Here is an 18,134-nt window from a genome sequence, read left to right as displayed (position 1 = left end):
TTATAGAATACTTCTAAAAGTTACGATTATACTAGGTAAGAACTATTCACAGTGCATTATTTCATTAAATATATCTTGCATCAACCAAAGTTATCCGTTTAACTAGTTAATTAACAAGTAACTTACTTACTTACTTACGCCTGTTACTCCTCGTGAAGAAGCATAGGCCGCTCACCAGCATTCTCCATCCAAACCTGTCCTGGGCAATACTTTCCAGCTCCTTCCAGTTGTTATTCATCCTTTTCATATCTGCTTCTATTTCCTGACGTAATGTGTTCTTTGGCCTTCCTCTTTTACGCTTCCCTTAAGGATTCCAAGTCAGGGCTTGCCTCGTGATGCAGTTTGATGATGTGCGTAATGTATGTTATACCCATTTCCATCGTCTTTTCCTAATTTCTTCTTCCGCTGGAAGCTGGTTTGTTCTCTCCCATAGAAGGCCGTTGCTGATGGTATCCGGTCAATGGATGTTGAGTATCTTGTGTAGACAACCACTTATAAATACTTGTACCTTCTTGATGGTGGTTGTTGTAGTTCTCCAAGTTTCAGCTCCATACAGTAGAACTGCCTTGACGTTCGTATTGAAGATTCTCACTTTGGTATTGGTTGACAGTTGTTTTGAGTTCCATATGTTCTTCAATAGCAGGAATGCGGCCCTTGCTTTGCCAATCCTCGCCTTTATGTCTGCATCTGAACCTCCTTGTTCATCGATGATGCTTCCCAGTTATGTGAAGGATTCTACATTTTCCAGAGTTTCGCCATCAAGAGTGATTGGATTGCTGTTCTTCGTTTTGAATTTGAGGACCTTGGTTTTCCCCTTGTGTATGCTGAGGCCTACTGATGCAGAGACTGCGGCTACACTGGCTGTCTTTATCTGCATTTGTTCATGTGTATGCGATAAAAGGGCCTGTAGCTCTTCTAGAGTTACTGCCGGTCCCAAGTCCGGGTAAAGGAGGAGGGTTGGGCATGGTGTTAGCGAACCCATCCCGTAGAAAAACGCTAACCAGAATTAACAAGTAAACATTAACATATATTTCTATTCAATACTGATCACTCTAAATTTGTTACTTACTAAATCTTTTGTTGTTTTCAAATCTTTTACAAAATATTTATGCCATAATTTTGGATTATTTTGTTTTGCATAATAAATAATGAAATAAGCTATATTTTCTCTATCTTTTGGTAGATTCCATTCAATTGTTAAAATATACTGTGTTTTCCAATAGACTTGAATATTGAATGGAGGAGATGGACCTAAAAACAAATATGATTAAGTTAAAGAATAAATAATGTTAAACATTAATATTCCTTATATAAATTCTCTTAATACTATATAAAAGTCACTATATAATAAGGTTGAATTTCGTAGGGAATAATGGTTACTTCAAGAGTGCAGGTACATCTCATTAACAAATATTAACTAGTATAGAATTTAGGTTCAATTCAATCTAATCAATACCTCCAACCATCTAGCGTCTCAATATAATTCACCCGATGTAGAGTGACTTAGACTAGTGACCATATTGCAACTTAATAAATGAAATTCTATTGACACTAAAAGACTAGATAAATATAACATTAGTCATTACCAAATGATTAATCAGTTGTAAATTTCAGTATACTAAATGATCAGATTTGGAAGATGTAAAAACCTTTATATATTTGGGCAGTATCATTGATGAACACGGTGGATCTGATGCAGATGTGAAGGCGTAGATCGGAAAAACAAGATCAGCATATTTACAATTGAAGAACATCTGGAACTCAAAACAACTGTCAACCAACACCAAGGTCAGAATTTTCAATACAAATGTCAAGACAGTTCTACTGTATGGGGTGGAAACCTGGAGGAGTACGAAAGCCATCATCCAGAAGATACACGTGTTTATTAACAGCTGTCTAAGCAAAATACTCCAGATCTGTTGGCCAGACACTATTAGCAACAATCTACTATGGGAGAGAACAAAGCAGATCTCAGCGGAAGAAGAAATCAGGAAGTAGCGCTGTAAGTGGATAGGACACACATTGAGGAAAGCACCCAACTGCGTCACAAGACAACCCCTAATATGGAATCCTCAAGATCGAAAGAGAAGTGGAAGTCCAAAAAACACATTACGTCGAGAAATGGAGATAGACATGAGAAAAATGAACAAGAATTGGATGGAACTAGGAAGGAAGGCCCGTAACAGTGAGTTGGAGAATTCTGGTCGGCGGCTTATGCTCCATTAGGAGTAACAGGCGTAAGTAAGTAAGTAAGAAATTATCAGTTAGCATTAATCGATGTCATATCATATACTCGGTAGAATGATCAAATTATGTCAATGAATTTGACTGTTACAGGTAATTAGTTGGAGCTTGAACAACTTAGTTGTAATGTTTCTCTATATATTTAAATACCACAAGAGTTTTAGGATCTTCCAAGATTCTGAATATACCATTTTGTGTTACTTAGCACCAGATGGATGTTCAAAGCTAATTGATGGGTGATTGCAACTACGTAGTTAATTTCATTTAATTATAATTTGGTTGTAGGTTGTTTCCTAACTGCGCCTGGAGCCCTCCTTGGGCTACTGCTGGTCCCAAGCCCGGATAGAGGAGGAGGTTGGGCATGGGGTTAGCGACCCCATCCCTTAGAAAACTAACTCACCAAAAATATGCTAACCAGGAAGAATAATTCAAACTATTTAAACTTTGCTCTGGGAGTTAGAAGGTCTCCATTTAGAAAAATTATGACGCTTCATGGTGAAAGCCGAGTTCCTTTGGAGGTCACTAGGCTGATGCCCCTTCTGACAACCAGAGCAACCATTAATTTAGGTACATGGAATGCTCATACAATGTGGGAGACCGGAAGAGTTTTCCGAATTGCTACACATTCACGGCCACATTTGGCTAAATCTTGTACAAATGTTATCTTCTATTTTATGGTACGATGTGCACTGTTTGAGTTATATATAAACCCAGTATGTTTGAAATACATGATTTATATCGCAGAGTCTGGGATTGGTGTTCTAATCTCAACAGGTAAGCCCAGTCAGAAAGAAGGATCGACTAGGACTCTGCACTGCTTGTACGGGTTTTATGCTTCATTGGTCCGGCCGATAATTCACAGTTCTCAAATTGGTGCTATCATTACATCATACATTAATTGGGCACAAGGAGACAAGTTAGAACACATTACCATGACTAATTTTATCCTGTTTTTTTGTTGCCGAACAAAAAAAAACAGATCTACCCACTACCATAATAACAAATCTTGTGAACTGACCATAGTATTATAAATAATTCATCTATTACATTTCCATAGTACACATTTATTTCTATCATATTTACATCAAATGTGTTTGTTTGTTTGCTTTTCACACACACATACACACATACAAAATGATAAATAGCATGCTAAAATTAAAATGTCTTTTACATTTGATAATACCATAGTAGATCTATTTACATTGTGAATCATGTATTCATTCATTTAATAAAACAATTAATGTAGGTTATAAATGTTCAATTCATGGAATAGAAGGGATTAAATACAGTCGAAATATACAGTAACATTATATATATATATATATATATATATATATATATATATATATATATATATAAGCATATCTTTGAAATCATCCTACATTCCTAAATCTATTCATTAATAGTTCCATTTATCTTCCATATACATTGGTAATTGATGGAAACATGGAAAGCAAAAACATTGAAAAAAAACCCAAACCAGTATGAATGTCTGTTTGTTTTTTATTTTTAAAAATGTTCATCCTTCTGACAATATTCATCATTTGTTCTAAATAAAGTTCGTTGAACTGATAAACCATTCAAAACAATGATGTATTAGACATGTGTGTTCTCAAATTATTGAATAAGATTATCAGTGTAAGATTGTGGTAATTAGTGATTGTTATTGAGATCATGAATCAGTGAACACTTGGAAGCATAAGGCAGCTGTTTCGTTTTAGTCTAGAACTCTTCAGCAGTGTGCATCAGAAGTTTCTGGTTTTGAGTCCCGCTTAAGTAGATAAGCACTGATGAAACGGTCATCCAATGCTTCCAAGTTTTCATTGGTGGTCTAACAATGATTGATTCATGATCTAAATGACACTGAGTTTGTTATTGTACAAGGTCATAGGTTTATACTCATAAGCAAATCTATAATTTTAGTGTTTCTTTTTTAAAACGTTACACACTAGCCTTGTACCAAAATTCTATGAAATCACCATAAAATGAATTATATTAAAAAACCATTATTTGTTGTCACATATAGCTGAATGATGTATTTTTCCATTGAATTCGATTTTATCACTTGTAGTGAACGCGAACACAGGCGGGGACAACCGAATGTATTTGAATACAAAATTACAGAATTTCTTAGTAAAATCTGAGAACCATACAGTAAATACATCATTTGCAAAATATCCACCAATTGTCTCAGACTTCATTGTTCCCTCGTTTCCATACCAATTACTCTTTGTTCTAGTTCTCTTCGATCTTCTGAACTTTCTGCCTCCAGTCACTTTACTTTCGATTAATGATACATACTACTTAAATCTATCGGTCAGTAGTACATACCACAGTATGTTTAATTGGTTTTAATGAGATAGAATTATACGAAAGTTTATTTATTAAAACGAATAAGCCTACAAGTATATGGGTTGTCATTGACTTCTCAAACTTAATAAATCATACGAGAGCAATAATGGGTAGGAGTATAGTTTAGGGATGAGCTTAAAATGACCACGATAAGATTCCGGTCAGTTTCTGGCTTTTGTAAATGAACTGGTTGAGAAGAAAAAAACTACAACGATGCAAAATGCAAATAAATGAACGTGTTAGGGTTTTTTTACAAATTGTTTTAACTGCATATAAAAAAGTAACGGGATATATATATTCGTTCTTATGGATTTCATTTATCGGTCTCATTGAACACCACTTAACGTTTCAAACAAAATTACAGGAGTTCACACATTTTTCTTGGCTAACGTTAGGTATTAAAGTTTAAGAGTTAACAGTTTAAAGTTATGGATTTTATTACGAATTGACATCTGCCACAATACAAAACTCTTCCATGGACATATGAATGAATTTCATTCAAAGATGTTTGAGATGCTGTCTCATAATATCTATTACCAACAAGTTAAAATTTGTTTCAAGATTAAGGATTTAACGTTAATAATTAAGGATAATGTTGATTTTTCCTATTATAAACAATCTAAACAGATAAAGTTGAGTATTTGTTACATTTGAGACCACTATTTTTACTATATGATGGCAACAAACTAATAATTTTTTTCATTATTTTGAACATTTTGAGTAGTATAGAAAGGTATTTCTACTACTTATGATACATAATATTTGAATTTTGCGAGGGAAAAATTAAAAAACCATAATCTCAATTCTGATTGGCTTGTCTCCATATTGTACTTTTACCTGATAATATATTATATTTATTTATAAAATGTCACGAAATCAAACAAATGAAAATATCAGAAGGGGTTTTTGTGGATATTATAGTAATTTTAATAGTTGAGATCATGAGCAGTGACCGGTGGAGTTCAACCGGGTCTGTTGTGAGATAGTAATTCACTGATTACAATGGTGGATGTGTCACTCAATTTCGTGGATTAGTTGAAGTTAGATATTAACACCGTTGGACATTGGCTCAGTAATCTAGAGGTTAAGCGTTCGCGGGCGTAATTGAAGATCCTGAGTTTGAATCCTGTGTACGAGATCCTGGATGTGCAATGCTGAGGGGACCTATACTAGGACGAAACGACCGTCCAGTGCTTTCACGTTTTCCATGGTGGTCTAGCTTCAATTAACTCATGATCTTTTGTTTACAATAATCAATCAGTCCTGAATGAGATTTACTACATTTTCTGATTAACATAATAACTATATTTTTAAGTAGAGTGTACATGGTTCATCGAAAACAAGGCATGATATGGGAAAATTTGGATGTTACTAAAACCTTTGTTAAGAGCTAACAATTCGAGAGGAATTTACAGAAAAAACAACTATCAATAAAAATGCTATTAAATATTCTAGTAGTAATATTCAAGCTAACAAACCTGATCATTGAGTTTAACAAAACGATATTCTTTTTATCAAATTGACCTACCTTTCTGATTTATAAGAAATTGAATACGATCACTCCAAGGTCCTGGACCAGCCTTAGTCCATGCACGTACTAAACAAGCATGTGTTGCTGTTGGTAGATTGGATAATTTTAAAGTTTGTTCTGTTAGCGTTTTTAATTCATCATGAGTTTCTTCTTCACCAACAATATAACATCGAACTTGATATTTTATTATAATACCATTTCGATATAATAATCTTGGTGGTTCCCAAGCTAACTGTACAGATGTTTGATTACCTCCAACTACACGAAAGTTACTTGGAGCATCTGAAGGAGCTAAATCAAAGAATGATTTATTAAATAATGACTTTTTTTTGTGAAGTTTTAAAAATTAATCATATAGATTTGTTTAGGATAAAGGACTAGACAAATATGACATGGATCATTACTAGGGGATCATTTAATATACACCAAATGAACGTTTTTCTACATTAGTACTAGTTTTCCCTTATTGGTAAATACTTAACCAATTAATGAAATGTCTCATCTTTCAATAGTAAATTGTTTTACACTTTTGCGGCTTAGTTTCTAGTCTTCATCATAGTAGCCTCAAACTGTTGATCTTGAAGACAGAGAGCATATATCTACTCAAGTTTATAGTTTTACAATGATGAATTAGTATGACAAGTCTATACAAACTTTATATGAATTGATATAGAGCGGTATATTTATCTAATTGTTAAATGTGTCGTTTTTATCCGGTTAATTATTTTCTACTTATTCATATAAACTATTGACTTCTATCAGTGTATATTCGTATATTCATGCGGTTGTCTATGTATCTTCTTAACTGTTTTATTACACTGAAAACTTAATGGATTGAATAAACCTACGCAACAATCCGTACCATACTATCTATTTAGTTATTCTGATTAAGTTGTCACTGAAACTTAAATAACTGAACAATTAAGTCACCAAGCTCAATGTAAGATTGTTATTTCCCTATCTCATATTATTCTGTATACATCTCAGTATGTTTCACTAAACAATAAAGGAATTTATTTTAGACATTCACTATTAAGCAATAAAAACATACTTGATTGAGATCGATGATTCTTAGATGCTGATAACCATTAATTACACAGATAATTGTTGGCTACTGAAAGTTTTTTGGAATAGAACAGCCATCAAATTCACTTGATGTTGTTTGCTTGTATATTCATATTGTTGTTTAAGATTGCAACTGATCAGTCACTTGTTGGTATATGCGCATCTTGTGAGGATTACCTCGATAATGCCTTCAGTTACAGGCTTTAAAAGCAAATATGGATAGTGGCTAGCAGTGGAATCCAAGATGCGTGTTTCGTCTTATTTGGGACTCGTCAGCTGGATGTACCTGCATCTTAGAATTAATGTTCACTCTGCGACAAGAACCCACTACCATTCGCTTCAAACGTCATCACGTTATCCACTTAGCTACTGAGTTCTGATAGCCACCTACTTGTGCTATGGAGTGAAGTTTAAATTCATTTGGTGTTGTTTACTTGTATCTTCCTATTGTTATTTAAAACTACAATTGATCAGTCTCTTGTTGGCATATGTGCATCTTGTATGGATTGTCTTGATATTGCCTTAAATTACAGGCTTTATTCACAGCTAGGTGGATAACGCGATGGCGTTTGAAACGAACGGTACTAGGTTCGAGTCCAAAAGTGAACATCAACTTTGAACTGCAGGTACATCCAGCTGACGAGTCCCAAATAGTACAAAACACGCCTCCTGCATTCCACTGCTAGTCACTATCCATCTTTACCCATAGAATAACCATCAATTGTGATCTATGTAAAGACTCAACCATTTCATCCTGTTTTCAAGCATTCATCAGCCTTATTGTTCAAACCTTAACCAGATAATCTACACCTATCAAATATGACTCTGATCAACTGTAAATGACTTTACAGACTAATATCAGCATTTATGTATATTGTACCTACTTTTCTTCCGACATACTACATCAATGTTTATTCTAATGTTTTTAACATTTAACTATGAATTCCTTAAAACAGAATAAAAATCAATTCAGTATATATATAATTTGTTCCCCTTCTCTATTCCATAATGAAGTGGAACTAAATATTTTTTTATATTTTTCACATTTAAATTATTTATACATTATCAATTAGGCGGAACTGATTTGCTGTTCGTTTCTTGGTCTGTTTAATTTGTAATATTGGAAAGTCTCTTTGTAAATTGGAACATACATGAACATATGTAAATAAATTTATATTCTAATATGATTCTATTCGGCTTGTATTTGCTTTGATTATGTTTTCTTTTTGTGAGTTATTTTTGATTTCCGAAATGACATTATATATATATATATATATTCAATAACCAGATCTTTAATGAATAGACTTGGGAAAGGTATAGAAACATGTCATGTAATATGTATTTATTACCAATAACAGAGGGACTATGAATTTGACTGTCTAATCTAAGCATGGTTTTAAAGTTAAAAAATAAAACAATTCTAAAGAAGAAGAAAAGGATTAGATTAATGTGAAATTTTGTTGTTAAATTTGGTAGGGACTTGCTGATTTTGATATTATTAGGATTGGTTTGGCTCCCGAATGCCCTGGTACGGTCGAGGGTGAGAAGAATCAAATCTCCTTTTCGAAATGTTCTCACATGGACACGCCTATACAACAACTGTCAAGCAAGTCATACTCACTTCATTCTCGTACCACAGGTGTTGTTTACGAAATCGAGAGGACGAAAAGCGAATGTCTGGCATTTTAACCGGGTTGGTGGATACGGAGAGTCCATCTAGGGGAGTTGGAAAACACTGATTTCAAACCAATGGTCCACATGAGATCAAGGATCTTGAAGGAATAAATAGCGTATGAACCTATTGTTGGTCACGAACTATCATAGGACTGCATCTCGTGACGTTGCTTTACTGCTTTATGGATCAGACCTTTGAGTTGAAGTCTCTTGGTGTGACCCTCTAAGAAAACCACGTGCTTCGGTTTTGGCACCCGTGCAGTGTCGCCACCTACACACAAATCAATTGACAGGTGTGGCGCATTTGTATTCGGTGCCCCATTGCACTAATATTTATATGTTCAAATAAACAAATAAAGAATTCTTTTAATATGAACCCAAACCAATGGGACTTTGAGTAAATGGGATATCCATCACATAAAAACACTTCAATATTAATAACTTGCACACACTAATATGAGATAGAGAAGACTGAAGTATTAGATAGCTTTATATTACAAGACGTAGTGTGATTTTCACGATTGAATTTTATTCAGCCTTTGTTTTCACATATGCATCGTATGTGGATCACTTCAAGAGATTCATTGTTTCATAAGTTAATCAGAACAGATGAATCGTTACCGGTGATAAGATCATGAATGCATATTTCTTCCTATTTGTGACCGATCACAATGACATAAATATAATACCTGTTACACTCGATAGCTTAGTGCATAACACATTGAAGGTTTAAAGAGAAAGGTCTATAGACCACCAAGCCGGCATCCAACGGTATTATTGTCTAACGTCAACTAATTCACAAAATTGAGCCACCGTTAACCATTGTCCTTAGTGAATCACTGCCTCAAAACAGACACGGTTGAACTCCATTGGTCACGGCTTCTCACTAGGACTTCTGGAGCAGAGGTTAGGCGTTCGCGCGCGAGATTGAAGGTCCTGAGTTTGAGTCCCATAATCGACTCTTGAATTCAACTATTAAATTACTACCATCTCCACAAAACCCACTTTCTGATATTATAGATTTGTTGTACATTAGTCATTAACACAGTATAAATTTTTATCTGTGAGGCCAATTGAAAAAAAATGTTTAAATGAAAAAGTTTAATAAATATGGATAGTGGTTAACAATAGAATTTACGACCTGCATTCCATCTTATTTCAAACTCCTCAGTCAGATATACCTGTATTTCATTGTTGAGATGCATACCAAGTTTTGAATTCAATCTGTGATTAATTTTAGCCTTTAACATCAACAATTGAAAACTACAAATCATCACGTATAAGAATCATATTTGTTTAACAAAATGTTAACTCTCTGAATTCAGTAGGCTAGTCGATAACATAGTGAAGTGTGAAGTTAAATATACTATGTTTGACTCCTAATATGAACATCAACTCTGGAAGACAGTTACATCCAGATGATTAGTTCCGAAATGATAAAAAACAACACAAAATATCCATCGTAAATTTCATTGATGTGCATGTTGTACATGATTACAATTTCTTACATTAATTTTTATCCATTAATCTATAAATCAAAACATAACTGAATGATAATCAGAGAGGGGTTTTGTAGATATTATAGTAATTTAATAGTTGAAATCATGAGTCAATTGAAGCTAGACCACCATAGAAAACTTGGAAGCACTGGATAGCCATTTCATCCTAGTATGGGACTCCTTAGCAATCCGTATTTACGATCCTGCCTCGCAGGATTCGAACTCAAGATCTATCAGTCTCACATGTTAATGCTAAACCTCTAGACTACTGAGTCGGCGTCTAACAATGTTACTACCTAACTTCAACCAATCTTGTTGAAGAGTCCCACACTAGGATGAAACAGCCGTCTAGTACTTCCAATTTTTTCATGGTGGTCTAACTTTCATTGATTCATGAATTCAACTATTAAATAACTTAATTAGGTTATATGTTTATGAATTATTTCACACATTAAATTAAAATCATGTCAAAAAAAGAAAACACTAATTATCTGATGTAAAGCAAAGAAAAAAAACAAATTTTGAAAATGGCGGTTAGTGTCCTTTGAATACTGAATGTATCTGTTAAAGGTGTTATTGGTTTATTTAAACTTTTTTATGATGATTACCAAAATATTAAAAGAAAAATTGATAAAAATCATTATATTACTGAATAAGTAAGGGATGAACATACATATACATACACATGATAAACCTTTTTTGTAACTGAGGAAAATATAAAGAGATAGTGTAATGGGTTACCATAAATCTTATTATATAAGTATACCATTTTGTATTTTATAAATCTTGTTGTGTTTTTTTCGTTTAAATGAACTTTAAAATGGGCATGAAAACTAATTTATAGACTATTGTGGTGGATATATTACTAATTAAATAGTTTGAAAGTAGTTTCTTCCATAAGTTGATATGAAAAAGAGAAGACTCAAAAACTAAGTAGCACTCGATAGTTATTACCTATGAATTCATGGCGCTATAATATTGGACAATTGGACACAATTAACAGATTGATTTTAATAGTTGTCAAATTCTTACATACGGATATAGTTCCTTATGAATAAGTATAGTTATCAACAGTTATTTCATGATTCAAAATGTATTCTCATTAATCGTTTAGAGATATTGTGGACACTTGATAACCGGTCATACAAATTAAGAGATTATTAAAATATAAAGTACTATTTTTACATTTTATAGGGATCTGAATTATTTTAACCTTGTGCATTCGTGTCTGTTGAGGTGAGGCAAACAATTAAATTGAAATTGGACAATTCTGCATTGAAAAAAGCTTTTTTGTTGCAACCATATACATCTGAAGAGATGGATGATGGCTAGTAGTTGAATCCAGAACGCGCATTTAGTCTTGTTTGGGGTTCGTTGGCTGAGTGTACCTGAATCTCAGAGTTGATATCCACCACGGGACACGAATCCATCGCGTTATTCACTTAGTTACTGAGTCCAGATAGACACTGACTTGTGAAATAGGGTGAAGTTTATTTCATTTTTGTATCGGTTGTTTGAATCTTTCCACTGATGTTTAGAGATGCAACTGATCAGTCTCTTATTGACATATGTACATCCTGTGCGGGTTGCCTCAATATCGCCTTCAGTCACAAGCATTATAATCAATGTCTCGGAGTGGACATCAACTCTGGGATGTAGATACACCCAGACAACTAGTCCCAAGTAGGACGAAATGAGCTTCCTGGATTCCACCGCTAACCACCACCCATCTCTACTTATGGTGTAATTTATTCGATGATCGAAATAATTTGTTCAAAATTATATTCGAGGGAGTTACCTTTCAACCTGCATTAATTACTTTCTAAAAATCTAGAATGTCACAGCTTGGAAGAAGATGATTAAAATTGTTCGTGAAACCATCATAAAAAAATGCCGAACAAATGAAGTTAGGATGTTTTATAGTTTGCATCACATTCTGACTCTAGTTAGGTAACGAGTGAAAATCAAAAAGTACTCAACAGCTGTTTTCCCTCAGGAGGGAACTTAACAATACACATGCATGGAAGCAACATAAATTGAATACCAAAACCTCAGGTATTGGAGATAGTACCTGAAATCCAGACAAGTGAGTCGAGATTCGATGGTTTACAATGCTTATTTCAATCCATTCACACTCTTGCACTACCATCATTCATTGCCATTGGCGATATCCATTTCATTCCCGACGCATTTGTGCATCACTTGTCGTGGTATCTCCCGAAAAGTCGAGGAATTACACCTCGATTTCGTCAGTAGTACTACACCATTGGGTCCTAACTCAGTGGTTTAGGATCTTAATAAGATTTGAAAGTCCTCAGTAGATTCTTGGGTTTATATTATGGAGAAGTCATATAATAGTACAAAATGGTAGTCCGGTAATTCTTGGTCTTTGATATTTATCTAAACAAGCTTACTCCATGGCATAAAGTACAAAATTACCACCAAATCAACTGTAATTTCTTACTGACTATTAAAAAACGTTTTATTTTTAATTTCAACTTTCCAAATGTAACAGATACTTACCTGATTCAGGTGTAGCTATTCGACTAATTGCATCTCGACCATATCCATTCTCAGTAACTCCAGCCACAGAAACTTCGTAAATTACACCGAACACTATAATAATATTTAAAATATACAAAGAAACATTATGTAAATCTTGATTAGCTTCAGTGTTACATTTAAAAAGGGTAACAAATAGTTTTAAGGGAGAGTAAATGAAAACAATAACAATAAGAGGATTTTTTCTCTGAGGAGAAGTTTTCTTTCGTTATGAATTCCATTAAAAAAACTCTTTTCATTATAATGTGTAATTTTTTAATCATATACCTAAGACTAAGAAAAAAATGGTATTCCAACCTAGAATTGTTTACATTCCACACTTATTTATTTCTAGGAGGGGGGAATTAAATACAATTACAGCTGATTGATCAGAGAATAGTGTTTGTCTGGTGCATCAGTTCTAATGGAATTTAGTTGATCAAGTTGCGATTAAGCCATTGGTTTAAGTTTTTCCATAAAGAGTCCTAAACCTAAGTTTCGTACTAGTCTGTATTCAACTACAAGACATACTTGTAACATCAAGGAAATGTATGCTTCCTTTTGAATTCAGAGTCCTTTTACCTAGCTTCAGTGTAAGACATTATCACTGAACTATTCTGTTTGCAAGTGACATCCTGTAGGACTGAGATAAACTTAGGTTCAAAGTTTCCTGTCAATCACCTCGAACAACCTAATATTATTATAATTTCTATCACTTCTTGGATAAATATCATATTATTATGCATAACCAAGTTATCGAATAATACTCTGACATTCTAAATGTTCAGTGTTGGGATTCAGTCTATGTGAACAAGAAGAGAGAGTGGCTATCAGGTTGATATATTATTTGCTGAATACAACCTTCTAATCCATTCATTTTAAAAACGCCAACATACCATATCCATAAAGCCTAGTCAAGTCGGTAAAATATGTACAAGCTCGAATAGTCATTTATTTATTCAATTATCAAAAATTATTTCAAGTTATCCTGCAAATGTTAGTCGAACATCCATTGCGGTTACCTAGCGGATTGAGATCAGAAAATCAGTAATTCCTGACAAGGTTCATTTAGGTAGTTATTAATTTCATATGTATTTTTCTGATCACATTTATCCTTATCTAGCCCATTCTTATCAGGTCCGCACTACATATACGACCAGATAGTGACTAGAAATACATAACACAAAGTTTACCCACCTTAGTTGACAAACGTTTGCAAACTCATTAACTAATTTATATCTCTACTTTTTGTGTTTTACATTAAGAAGCATCGACAATAGTGTTTATCGTTCGTTACAGATTTTTTCATCAAAACATAAATGATCATGTTTATTGAGGAAAGCAACCAACTGCGTCACAAGGTAAGCCCTCACATGGAATCCTCAAGATTGAGAGAGAAGTGGAAGACCAAAAAACACATTACGTCGGGAAATGGAGACAGACAGGAGAAGAATGAACAATAATTGAATAAAACTAGAAAGGGAGGCCCAGGACAGAGTGAGTTGGAGAATACTGGTCGGCGGCTTATGCTCCATTGGGAGTTACAGGCGCAAGTAAGTAATTTACATAGTGAACATTACTGGGATAGTACTTTTCATAAGCTTTCAGCTTTACATTTCATTATTATGAGAACCATAATTAATTTTTATATCCATATATCTGTGGAGTTAAAGCTGTTAACGGCTCGATTCTAGCTCGTTTAGTACAAATGGGCCATTCAGTCACCATAGAGCAATCATTTACAATGATCTATCATGTTTGCAGCAATTTACTTAAATCTGTCAAACTAAGAATCCTTCAGACGTCTGAAGCAATAGCTATCTGGATCAGGAAGTTGGAGCTTTGAGTTCAGAAGAAATATGTTCAACAGCTCCCTTAACGTTGGTCAACTTCTGGCCCAGTTAGTTAATAATCATTTTCAGTATAGGGGTTGTGGAGATTACTAAATTTTTAATTGAGATCATGAACCGATTGATGTTAGACCACCATTAAAAATCTGGAAGCACTGGACAGCTGTTTCCTCCTATTGTGGGACTCCTCAGCAGTGCGCATCCACAATCCCGCTCACGGGATTGTTATCATCATTATTATGACACTTGTAAACCCATGGAAAAATTTATTCAGTATCCATCCTTATTTACTATTTCGTACTTAATTCATATCATTCGATATATTACGTGGCTTTTGATATGTAATTACATTATTCTCTCTCGTCTCATGTTAATCATATTTATTCTGATAATTAATCTTACAATTTCATTTAACGCATACACCTATTTAAATCAACACTGTATATTAGTCATCCCAACATTAAAGATTTTATCTTATATTACAAATAATCCTGAATTTCCATACTATCACAATAGGACAAAACGGCCGTCCAGTGCTTCCAGGTTTTCCATGGTGGTCTAGCTTCAATTGACTCATGATCTCAACTGTTGAAATTACTACAATCTCCACAAAACCCCTTCTGATTATATTATATTACAAATAATCCTGAATGCTGAATTTTGTCCTAGACCTGGCTATCTATTTAACTCAAGGATAGTTTTCTTAATGAGCTGACGTTATTTGATTAACTAGAAGGGATCAAACAATAGTTTCTTACTCTTTGATATTATTTCTTATGTACTAACACTTCACCGTACACAGGATAAGATGTAGGAATATTTCGTTCATCGTGAAAGCTTTAAAATCAGACGCTTTAATAATAGTCATTATTTTTCTAAACACATAAATATTGGTACAAGGAGGTACCAAATATACATGCACGACACAAGTCACTTGATTTGTGTGTAAGCTGTGATACTGCCCGGGTGCCAAAACCAAAGCATGTGGTTTTCTTAGGGGGTCACACCAAGAGACTTCAACTCAAAGGTCTGATCCAAAAGATATTGGAGCAGTCCCATGTTAGCTGGTGACCAACAATAGGTTCATACGCTATTTATTCCCTCAGGATTCTGGATCTCATGTTAGCCATTAGTTTGAAATCAGTGTTTTCCAACTCCCCTAGATGGACTCTCCGTATCCACCAACCCGGTTAAAATGCCAGACATTCGCTTTTCGTCCTCTCGATTTCGTAAACAACACCTGTGGTACGAGAATGAAGTGAGTATGACTTGCTTGACAGTTGTTGTATAGACGTGTCCATGTGAGATTATTTTTTGAGGGAGAGCTGACTCTTCCCACCCTCGACCGTACCACGGCATTTGGGGGCAAGTAAAGATTAAAATGGCAATTATTTTTGATAGATGACATATTGTACATAGTTTAAAAGGATATATTATGCATGATAAGTGAAATATGTTTCCTTTTTAAAAATTTACTTTCGAGTCATCATTTTTAGAAATGTAACTAGAAACTTATAACACAAGGGAGTGTTAAATTTACTTGATATTATTTACTTGAATATTCCAATTGATGTTTAGAACTGGAATCGATCAGTCTCTTATTGACATATGTGCATATTGTGTGTATTACCTCGATATTGCCTTAATTCACAAGCATTCTAAGCAGAAATGGATAGCGGCTAGCAGTGAAATCCAGGACGCTCTTTTCGTCCTATGTATTAAACATGGTTTGTATTTAGCACAAATAATTATGTAGAATTAGATATGAAAAGTGTTTATTGTATTCATTAGTATTGTAAGAGTTTAAGCATTGTTTGATTGAACATACTATTGATATAAAGAGAACGAAAGAGACTTTACAATGTATAACAACCATAGGCGTATCAATTTCATCCTATTAACTCCTCCCCACACACGTCCATACATAAAATATAGGTCATGGCATTCATTTCTCTCTGATAAATATAAAATTCATTTTATTATTATTGTTATTAATGGCTTTATTCAATATTATATTTTTGATACAATAATGAATTCGCAGCACGAAGTATTTCAACAAGTTTCCGTTTCTTATTTCATGGTCTATCCTGACGATAAATATTGAATGATCGCCAGTTAGAAGGTAACAGTTCAGTCAATTGACATCTAATTAATATACATTCTTTTCGCTACGTATTGCCTAAAACCACGATATCTCTGATTGAGCTTTTTGTAACTTATGCAATGAAAGGTTGTACACTTTACACAAACGCACCTGAATAGGTTATGCGACTAATAACCATAATGATGTATTCAAACAAACAAAATTAGATAACTTGTTGAAATATTTAGTTGGCAAGACCAGGTAACCCATGTGTTCAAGTAGGCGGCCAAAAAGATAAGTTAGAGTCTAATCAATTCAATCCAATTAATTAATTCTCACTGTTGCTCAATCTTCGTTCGATGTCATTAATGAATCACTTTTGAACTGTCAAACTTCATAGAACATTGCCATATTTATATTCCTTTTTCAATATTAATCCGTGTATATCTTATCTGACGATTTTTTTTCACTGATTGAAATCATGAGCCAGTTGAAGCTAGACCACTATGGAAAACCTGAAAGCACTGGACGGCCGTTTCGTCCTAGTATGGGACTTCTCAGCAGTGAGCGTCCACGATCACGCACCCCGCGAGATTCGAACCCAGGATTCTACCATTTGAAATTTTAAGTTTTAAGCTTAATTGTAGTTAAAAGTGTTCCAATTGAATTATTTAAAATTACCCATAAATTTACATCAGCTTCATTAGAAAAGGAAACATAACATATCAAATTAAAAGTATAATGAAATAAATAAGTTTTGTCTGCCCGGCGAGACTATAATTTGTGTACGAACCAATCAGATTTAGGATAACAGGTCTTGGATTTTGGTGAGAAATTTACTCATCCATTTGTCCAAATAGCGTTTTGTCATTTTAGCTGATGCTAGTTCGTGATGAGAAACCGTAAATCTAATTCCTAACCCTAACTATCAACTGTGAATCATAATCCTTATTCTTCAAACTTTATAGTTTAAAACATAGACTGATTATGGCTAGACAACCCCTGGAAAACAGGTAACACTGGACAATCCATTAATAATGACTGCACGATCTTACGAATTTACCAAAGTTAGGAATATAAACTATTGGATATCAATTCAGTGGACAGAAAGTCAAGCCCTCTCTCCAAGGTTTTATAGTGTTGGGTTCAGTTTTCAACGTGATCTTTAATAGTAAATACCCAATAGTCTTATACTAAAGTAACACAATTATCTAGTGTTTACTTCCTTTCAATAGTTTCTAGTTAAAATAAGTCCATGTTATAAACTATGAAATATCGAATCATTCATTCTGATG

At 33.9% G+C, this 18,134-nt stretch overlaps 1 protein-coding gene across 1 annotated transcript in view; it reads right to left on the bottom strand.

Annotated features, from left to right (window-relative positions):
• MS3_00000599 (uncharacterized protein) overlaps positions 1 to 18,134 on the bottom strand; it is an 86,335-nt gene that overhangs the window by 66,447 nt on the left and 1,754 nt on the right. Inside the window, exons 2-4 of the mRNA XM_051208303.1 lie at positions 12,889 to 12,981; positions 6,125 to 6,418; positions 1,070 to 1,251 (exon numbers count right to left, since the gene is read on the bottom strand). Of these exons, the coding sequence (XP_051065499.1) occupies positions 1,070 to 1,251; positions 6,125 to 6,418; positions 12,889 to 12,981 (569 nt within the window). The remainder of the gene's footprint in view (positions 1 to 1,069; positions 1,252 to 6,124; positions 6,419 to 12,888; positions 12,982 to 18,134) is intronic.

The sequence above is a fragment of the Schistosoma haematobium genome, chromosome 6 (genome assembly GCF_000699445.3).
Source record: "Schistosoma haematobium chromosome 6, whole genome shotgun sequence".
In the NCBI taxonomy this organism is placed as follows: domain Eukaryota; kingdom Metazoa; phylum Platyhelminthes; class Trematoda; order Strigeidida; family Schistosomatidae; genus Schistosoma; species Schistosoma haematobium.
This window is presented reverse-complemented; position numbering and strand designations above follow the sequence as displayed.